The 10000-nt window shown below is 41.6% G+C and overlaps 1 protein-coding gene across 1 annotated transcript in view; it reads left to right on the top strand.

The window, feature by feature from the left end:
• LOC133569903 (cadherin-20-like) overlaps positions 1 to 10000 on the top strand; it is a 146712-nt gene that overhangs the window by 136566 nt on the left and 146 nt on the right. Inside the window, exon 3 of the mRNA XM_061922491.1 lies at positions 9834 to 9992. Within this exon, the coding sequence (XP_061778475.1) occupies positions 9834 to 9992 (159 nt within the window). The remainder of the gene's footprint in view (positions 1 to 9833; positions 9993 to 10000) is intronic.

The following is a 10000-nucleotide window of genomic DNA, read 5'->3' as shown; positions in this document are numbered from 1 at the left end:
TGCCCTGCCCCACTGCTCGTTTGCCGATATACTCATGAATGAGTATATCCGTTCAGCCACCGTGTTCAAGGGAGAAGTCTGATCTACAAAATTTGCAGGCACCGTACCCCTTCCCCTTCGAGCTGTCCTGGATGAACTGAAAATATATATTTTTTCCAATTATTTAGGAACTTGCGAGCGTACTTCTTCTTCTCACTCGTCGACACCACGTCCCTTCTTCTTTTTTTCTGCTTCGTCTCTGTTATGTTTTTTGGACATTACTACTTGCCCTAGTTTTGAAGCAATGCATGATGGGAATCGGGATGTTGTGCGTCAGTGTATTAACGTGCCGGCTGGAATAAACTGAGAAATAGCTCCGTGCCCGCCTACTTTATAGGTTATTGATAAACCCATGGATAATGGAGACAAATATAATAGTCGAGTGAGAGAGGATGCTAAAGGCCACCGATATTATTGTCTGGGTGGAAATCGGGAGAAATTCGGGAGAATGGTTGCCCCGGGAGATTTTCGGGAGGGGCACGGGTTGGCAAGTATGGTGTGGAAGGACCGGCCTCGAAGCACAACTGGCAGGCGATTGGATTACCCAGCTGGGATTAATCATCCAGTCACCTGCCATGCTTATTGGCAGCAGCCGGACCGAGACACCAGGGTTGGAGTTGGAGTGAGACAGAGACAAGCTGGCCTAACTATTACTGCTGAAAAGCAAACCATACTGGTGTATGAAAATGAAAGATTTGATCCAACTTGGGTCAGGAGAATCCAATAGAGGGCAACCTCTACACACACATACTGTACAGCAGATATTTACAACTAAATGTTAATACCCCCCCGACACTTTATTTCTCTCAATGTGGCCCCCGAGTCATAGATAGATAGTCTTGTTGGGCATTTTTTTTTAAAAATGCGGCTGTCGGAATGTGCGCCAATATATCGATGATGATTCACGGTTCTTATCGGGTCTGGTAGGTCTCATCCTCATCCAATGGCAAGCCGAGCAGAAAGCTAGAGGATCACCACCCGGTTCCCAACAATCCGCAGCCTTGATCCTAAAAATCCTGTTCAACTGGAACTGACATTGGCGTGATGGACTCTGGCGCTGTTGCGGTATTAAGCGTTCATCCGTTTGGGAGCGAGGGGAGAAAAAAATGCCCTAATGAGCGGAGGTGTGTGTGTGTGTGTGTGTGTGTGTGTGTGTGTGTGTGTGTGTGTGTGTGTGTGTGTGTGTGTGTGAGACGGACGGGGAAGGGGCTGGGTGGGGGGGGGGGGGGGGGCAATAAACTACAGACTGTTGTGAAGTAGGCCGGCTTCGTCGCATGAAAAAGCCTACAATTTTTGGTTGTGTTTTCCGCTCCGTATTCTGAATGGCAATAATACCATATATATATCTCGATTTTTTTTCCGTAAAGTAAAAACAAAACACAAAACAGTCCTGGTTACCTGAGATGCTAAGTAGGTCTTTATTTGGACTTAGTAAATATAGACTTACTAAGACAAAATAATGACTAAGTCAAATTTAAGACTTACTGTAAATAAGTGTTTGCAGTAATTGTTTGGAAAAAAGAGTTAAAAGTTGGGCCACATGTTGACTCAACTCATCATGCCTCATTTATTACAGCATTTTATTACGTAAATGTTATATTTTTATCAACATGTGTTAGCAGGGACCCTGCCATTCAAAACGAGACCGCTACATTACTAATGATTCACGTAACTATTGTTGCGATCCGCTACTTGGATATATGGTTTATACTTCCAGGTGTTGTATCACTGTTGTTCTACACTCTTACTTCCTGTTTAGTCAGCCACCATGGTTGCTCATTGATCCCACCTGCTAATCACAGTTTTTGCACACCTGTCACTTTTTGATTACTCCCCTATTTGCCTTCGAGCAACATTCACGACTGCCTACTACCCGTATGTATTTTCTCGCTAGCTCTTACGCTAAGCCACTCGATATTCCAGCTTTTATGCTGAATGTTTTTTTGTGCCAAGTATAGTTTTTGTATTTTCTATTCCTAGCTTTCATGCTAGCGCCCTTGGTTTATTTTTGTCTGTTAGCTCCAGTGTTTTTGTTCATAGTCTGTTTTTGTTAAGTGTACTAAATCATTTAAACTTACCGTTGCTGTGTTCATGCCGACGCATCCACGAAGGGACCAATTTGGCATCACTATGCCTACCAGTCGTAACAACTATAGCTAGAAGAAATAGTACAATAGCAATAGGAGGGACTATTCATCACCGAACACCATGGAGTTCATGTAGGCTTCATGATGCACTTACATTATTATATCAACTATCAGAGACAGGAATGCTTCATTAACATAAACTAAAAAGGTAAAGTGAAATAACTTAGTTGTTAACTGTAGGTCACTAATGCTTGTCTTTCTCTCAGACAGACAGGGCTTTGCTGTCCGTAACAAACACAGGAAAATGAACTAGCGTTACGCTAAAAGCTAATTAGCCTTCACCTCAAGGACTGCGAGCGAGCTGAGCTGACGCTTATGTTTCTAGAACGTCAACGGGCTCGTAGTGATGTTACTAGTAGTTGACTGGGAGGTGTTTATTATAAAAACTCTTTTCAACTGTTAAGAAGCTGCGCGCAGGTCAGAGTCGAGGGTTGATGAAATAGCCAATATGGACGTCCGTTGTTGGAGAATATTGCGAGGCTGAGGACCCAATCACACCCGCATTACCTTCCTGACGGAGGGCAGCCATTGTTGCTCCTGTTGATTATACACAAGACGGACGTCAAGGGGCCCATTTAGTTCTGATGTTTGACGACGCCGAGGCCCCTCGACAAAGCGCCGAGTGATTTTCCCCATCGACAGGCTGCCATTTGGCCACAAAAGGCTTCTGATTTCCAGCGCGGCACCGTTGCCCCCGGCAACAAAACCGGGCGGTGATTAGTGGCCGCCATTATTGTACACATCATTTCTATCAGGCCGGGGTTAAAAGGTGCTTATGTTGGGCTTTGAGATGTCAAGATTTGCTTTGATTTCGCTGCTTTTTAGGGACCGAATGTCCTTTTGGGACAGAGGACCCTATTGTATTTCTAAGGTTTTATTATTATTATACCGCCGCCTCTTTGAGCTGTAATTTGACCCCCTTAACATGCTTCAAAACTCACCAAATTTGACACACACATCAGGAATGGCGAAAATTGCCATCTACTAAAAAAACAAAACCCAAAACTCAAAATTGCGCTCTAGTGCCCCCTAGGAAAAAACACAGACAAAACTGCTTGTAACTTCCGTTAAGAATGTCGTAGGGACATGAAACAAAAACCTCTCTGTAGGTCTAACTTAGACCTACATGTCATACTCTTACATCCTTCAGCAAAAATCAACAAAAAGTTGGCAAAAACCCCTTCAAAAAAAAGTTTCCTGAAAAAAAGTCATTTTTGCCTATTTGAGCTGTAATTTGACCCCCTTAAAATGCTTCAAAACTCACCAAATTTGACACAAACATCAGGACTGGCGAAAATTGCCATCTACTAAAAAAAAAAAAAACCCAAAACTCAAAATTGCGCTCTAGCGCCCCCTAGGAAAAAACAGACATAACTGCTTTTAACTTCCGTTAGGAATGTCGTAGGGACATGAAACAAAAACCTCTATGTAGGTCTGACTTAGACCTACATTTCATACTCTAACATCCTTCAGCAAAAATCAACAGGAAATTGGCAAAAACCCCTTCAAAACAAAAGTTTCCTTAAAAACAAGGTCATTTTTGCCTCTTTGAGCTGTAATTTGACCCTGTTAAAATGCTTCAAAACTCACCAAATTTGACACACACATCAGGACTGGCGAAAATTGCCATCTACTAAAAAAGCAAAACCCAAAACTCAAAATTGCGCTCTAGAGCCCCCTAGGAAAAAACAGACATAACTGCTTTTAACTTCCGTTAGGAATGTCGTAGGGACATGAAACAAAAACCTCTATGTAGGTCTAACTTAGACCTACATTTCATATTCTAACATTCTTCAGCAAAAATCAACAGGAAATTGGCAAAAACCCCTTCAAAACAAAAGTTTCCTTAAAAACAAGGTCATTTTTGCCTCTTTGAGCTGTAATTTGACCCTGTTAAAATGCTTTAAAACTCACCAAATTTGACACACACATCAGGACTGGCGAAAATTGCCATCTACTAAAAAAGCAAAACCCAAAACTCAAAATTGCGCTCTAGAGCCCCCTAGGAAAAAACAGACATAACTGCTTTTAACTTCCGTTAGGAATGTCGTAGGGACATGAAACAAAAACCTCTATGTAGGTCTAACTTAGACCTACATTTCATATTCTAACATTCTTCAGCAAAAATCAACAGGAAATTGGCAAAAACCCCTTCAAAACAAAAGTTTCCTTAAAAACAAGGTCATTTTTGCCTCTTTGAGCTGTAATTTGACCCTGTTAAAATGCTTTAAAACTCACCAAATTTGACACACACATCAGGACTGGCGAAAATTGCCATCTACTAAAAAAACAAAACCCAAAACTCAAAATTGTGCTCTAGCGCCACCTAGGAAAAAACACAGACAAAACTGATTTTAACTTCCTTTAGGAATGTCGTAGGGACATGAAACAAAAACCTCTATGTAGGTCTGACTTAGACCTACATTTCACACTCTAACATTCTTCAACAAAAATCAACAGGAAGTTGGCAAAAACCCCTTCAAAACAAAAGTTTCCTTTAAAAAAAAGTCATTTTTGCCTCTTTGAGCTGTAATTTGACCCCCTTAACATGCTTCAAAACTCACTAAATTTGACACAAACATCAGGAATGGCGAAAATTGCCATCTACTAAAAAAACAAAACCCAAAACTCAAAATTGCGCTCTAGTGCCCCCTAGGAAAAAACACAGACAACACTGCCTGTAACTTCCGTTTGGAATGTTGTAGGGGCATGAAACAAAAACTTCTATGTAGGTCTGACTTAGACCTACATTTCATACTTTTACATTCTTCAGCAAAAATCAACAGGAAGTTGGCAAAAAACCCTTCAAAACAAAAGTTTCCTTTAAAAAAAAAAGAAAGGTAATTTTTGCCTCTTTGAGCTGTAATTTGACCTCCTTAAAATGCTTCAAAACTCACCAAACTGGACACACACATCAGGACTGGCGAATATTGCGATCTAGTAAAAAACCAAACCCCAAAACTCAAAATTGCGCTCCAGCGCCCCCTTGGAATAAAACACTGACAAAACTGCTCTCGGGAAGAAAACACAAACAAAACTATTTGTAACTTCCGTTACTAATGTCGTAGGGACATGAAACAAAAACCTCTATGTAGGTCTGACTTAGACCTACATTATATACACTTGCATCCTTCAGCAAAAACAACAGGAAGTTGGCAAAAAACCCTTCAAAACAAAGGTTTCCCTAAAAAAAAATGTCATTTTTGCCTCTTTGAGCTGTAATTTGACCCTGTTAAAATGCTTCAAAACTCACCAAATTTGAGACACACATCAGGACTGGCGAAAATTGCCATCTATTAAAAAAACAAAACCCAAAACTCAAAATTGCGCTCTAGCGCCCCCTAGGAAAAAACACAGACAAAACTGCTTGTAACTTCCATTAGGAATGTCGTAGGGACATGAAACAAAAACCTCTATGTAGGTCTGACTTAGACCTAGATTTCATACACTTACATCCTTCAGCAAAAATCAACAGGAAGTTGGCAAAAACCCCTTCAGAACCAAAGTTTCCTTAAAAAAAAGTAATTTTTGCCTCTTTTAGCTGTAATTTGACCCCCTTAACATGCTTCAAAACTCACCAAATTTGACACAAACATCAGGACTGGCGAAAATTGCCATCTACTGAAAAAAACAAAACCCAAAACTCAAAATTGCGCTCTAGCGCCCCCTAGGAAAAAACAGACATAACTGCTTTTAACTTCCGTTAGGAATGTCGTAGGGACATGAAACAAAAACCTCTATGTAGGTCTGACTTAGACCTACATGTCATACTCTAACATTCTTCAGCAAAAATCAACAGGAAGTTGGCAAAAACCCCTTCAAAACAAAAGTTTCCTTAAAAACAAGGTAATTCTTGCCTCTTTTAGCTGTAATTTGACCCCCTTAAAATGCTTCAAAACTCACCAAATTTGACACACACATCAGGACTGGCGAAAATTGCCATCTACTAAAAAAACAAAACCCAAAACTCAAAATTGCGCTCTAGCGCCCCCTAGGAAAAAACACAAACAAAACTGCTTGTAACTTCCATTAGGATTGTCGTAGGGACATGAAACAAAAACCTTTATGTAGGTCTGACTTAGACCTACATTTCATACACTTACATCCTTCAGCAAAAATCAACAGGAAGTTGGCAAAAACCCCTTCAAAACAAAAGTTTCCTTAAAAAAAAAAGTCATTTTGGCCTCTTTGAGCTGTAATTTGACCCTGTTAAAATGCTTGCTATTGTCAATCAATTGCTAACATGCTAACGTAATTTTTTTGGTATATATTTTTGCAGGGGTCGAATATTTTGGTTCTTGGCGCCGCATGTTGACGTTAGCATGCTAGCTTTTCGGCTAAATTCGCGGTTGTGCACCTCACAGTCTCATAGTTTGGTTAGCATGCAAACATGCTAAAAATGAGCATGCTAATTTTTATTGGCAATTTTTTCAGATGTACACCTCACAGTCATATATTCTAGTACTTGACGCATGCTAACGTTAGCATGTTAGAGGTTTGTTACATATATTTTTGAAGAGGTACACCTCAGAATCATGCATTTTGGTACTTGATGCATGCTAACTGTTCATATTTTTTTTTTGCCTGACGCTATCTGGCTAGCGTGCTACCTGTTAGCATTTCAGTTCAGCTTGGGCTTTTCAGCATTCACACCCAATTTATTTAAAACAATAGTCACAGCACGGGCCCGTACCCACTTTTCCCCGGCAGCCGGGTGTGCCAGCACCTCCACTGGCAACACTTGGTAACACACACTTCAGCTAACCATACACATAGTCTCACACAAACACACTCCTGGGTTTTCCATTCTAGTTAGTATAGTTTATGATTATTATACATATTGCCTACATATTTATTAAATCCTCAAGCTTTAATTTCCCCCTGGTGTCTGTGCCGTCAACTCCATCTCCCAGTGCATAACAGAAATTGCATTTTCAAGTTCAATAAAGTATTGTGCCCGCCAGGACCAATTAGTAGTCCACGTCAACTTCAAGACTGCATAAGTCCCTTGTGGATGGTTAATAATAAATAGGTTAGTGTTTTTCATACCTACTATTGTTTTATGCTTGAGAATTGAAATAAATTATATTTTAAATGATATTCCATAGTGGATCTAACATAATAGTGAGAGTCCAGTCCATAGTGGATCTAACATAATAGTGTGAGAGTCCAGTCCATAGTGGATCTAACATAATAGTGAGAGCCCAGTCCGTGGTGGATCTAACATACTGTAATAGTGTGGGAGTCCAGTCCATAGTGGATCTAACATAATAGTGAGAGTCCAGTCCATAGTGGATCAAACATTATAGTGAGAGTCCAGTCCATAGTGGAGCTAACATAATAGTGAGAGTCCATTCCATAGTGGATCTAACATAATAGTGAGAGTCCAGTCCATAGTGGATCTAACATAATAGTGAGAGTCCAGTCCATAGTAGATCTAACATAATAGGGAGAGTCCAGTCCATAGTGGATCTAACATAATAGTGAGAGTCCAGTCCGTAGTGGATCTAACATAATAGTGAGAGTCCAGTCCATAGTGGATCTAACATAATAGGGGGAGAGTCCAGTCCATAGTGGATCTAACATAATAATAGTGAGAGTCCAGTCCATACTGGATCTAACATAATAGTGAAAGTCCAGTCCGTAGTGGATCTAACATAATAGTGAGAGTCCAGTCCATAGTGGATCTAACATAATAGTGAGAGTTCAGTCCATAGTGGATCTAACATAATAGTGTGAGAGTTCAGTCCATAGTGGATCTAACATAATAGTGAGTGTCCAGTCCATAGTGGATCCAACATAATAGTGAGAGTCCAGTCCATAGTGGATCTAACATAATAGTGAGAGTCCAGTCCATAGTGGATCTAACATAATAGTGAGAGTCCAGTCCGTAGTGGATCTAACATACTGTAATAGTGTGGGAGTCCAGTCCATAGTGGATCTGACATAATAGTGAGAGTCCAGTCTATAGTGGATCTAACATAATAGTGAGAGTCCAGTCCATAGTGGATCTAACATAATAGGGAGAGTCCAGTCCATAGTGGATCTAACATAATAGTGTGAGAGTCCAGTCCATAGTGGATCTAACATAATAGTGAGAGTCCAGTCCATAGTGGATCTAACATAATAGTGTGAGAGTCCAGTCCGTAGTGGATCTAACATACTGTAATAGTGTGGGAGTCCAGTCCATAGTGGATCTAACATAATAGTGAGAGTCCAGTCCATAGTGGATCTAACATAATAGTGAGAGTACAGTCCATAGTGGATCTAACATAATAGTGTGAGAGTCCAGTCCAAGTGGATCTAACATAATAATAGTGAGAGTCCAGTCCATAGTGGATCTAACATAATAGTGTGAGAGTCCAGTCCATAGTGGATCTAACGTAATAGGGAGAGTCCAGTCCATAGTGGATCTAACATAATAGTGTGAGAGTCCAGTCCATAGTGGATCTAACGTAATAGGGAGAGTCCAATCCATAGTGGATCTAACATAATAGGGAGAGTCCAGTCCGTAGTGGATCTAACATAATAGTGAGAGTCCAGTCCATAGTGGATCTTAAATAATAGGGAGAATCCGGTCCATAGTGGATCTAACATAATAGTGAGAGTCCAGTCCATAGTGGATCTAACATAATAGTGAGAGTCCAGTCCATAGTGGATCTAACATAATAGTGAAAGTCCAGTCCATAGTGGATCTAACATAACAGTGTGAGAGTCCAGTCCATAGTGGATCTAACATAATAGTGAGAGTCCAGTCCATAGTGGATCTAACATAATAGTGAGAGTCCAGTCCATAGTGGATCTAACATAATAGTGAAAGTCCAGTCCATAGTGGATCAACATAATATTGTGAGAGTCCAGTCCATAGTGGATCTAACATAATAGTGAGACTCCAGTCCATAGTGGATCTAACATAATAATGAGAGTCCAGTCCATGCTGGATCTAACATAATATTGTGAGAGTCCAGTCCGTAGTGGATCTAACATTATAGTGAGACTCCAGTCCATATTGGGGCCAGCCGGAGACCATCCCAAGTGGAGACAGGTCAGCGGCGCAGTGATATCCCCAACTAATGCACAGGCGAGCGGACCAGACTCTGGACAGCCAGCACTTCAACCACCGGACCAGTACCCACCCCCTCTCCAGGCTGACCTGGGAACGCCTCGGGATTCCCCAGAAGGAGCTGGACAAAGTAGCTGGAGAGAGGGAAGTGTGGGCTTCCCTGCTTAGGCTGCTGCCCCCGCGACCCCACCTCGGATAAGCGGAAAAGATGGATGACTGGATGGGTTTTTGTGTCTTATTCATCATTCTAACATTATTTTCTCAACAAAATCTCCATTCTTTTCTCTCCCGATTAGAAAATAGCGACATACACAAACCGATGAACTAAGATCTGCTTCATCCCGCTCCTTTTCGTTCACCTCGAATTGTTTACCGAGCAAAACCGGTTCTGAAAATCCCTCCGGAGCGCGTCCGTAAGTCAGCTAATTGATGCACTTGTTGCACACGCACGTACAATAACGTCGCTATAATGAAGCACCTTATATATCTGACCGGTAACCATGGCAACGCTGCCATCCTCCCGACGTCTCGGGAAGAAGTGACGCTAATTGAAAGGCCCGCCATTGTCTTGTAAAAACCCTCAGCTCCACTCCGACATGGACAAGGGCGACGGCTCCATCAAGTACATCCTGACGGGCGACGGCGCCGGCTCCACCTTCACCATCGACGACAGCACCGGCGACATCCACGCCATCCAGAGGCTGGACCGGGAAGTGAAGGCCCAGTACGCGCTCCGAGCCCAGGCCCGCCA

This window comes from Nerophis ophidion, linkage group LG15 (assembly GCF_033978795.1).
Source record: "Nerophis ophidion isolate RoL-2023_Sa linkage group LG15, RoL_Noph_v1.0, whole genome shotgun sequence".
Taxonomy (NCBI): Eukaryota; Metazoa; Chordata; class Actinopteri; order Syngnathiformes; family Syngnathidae; genus Nerophis; species Nerophis ophidion.
This window is presented reverse-complemented; position numbering and strand designations above follow the sequence as displayed.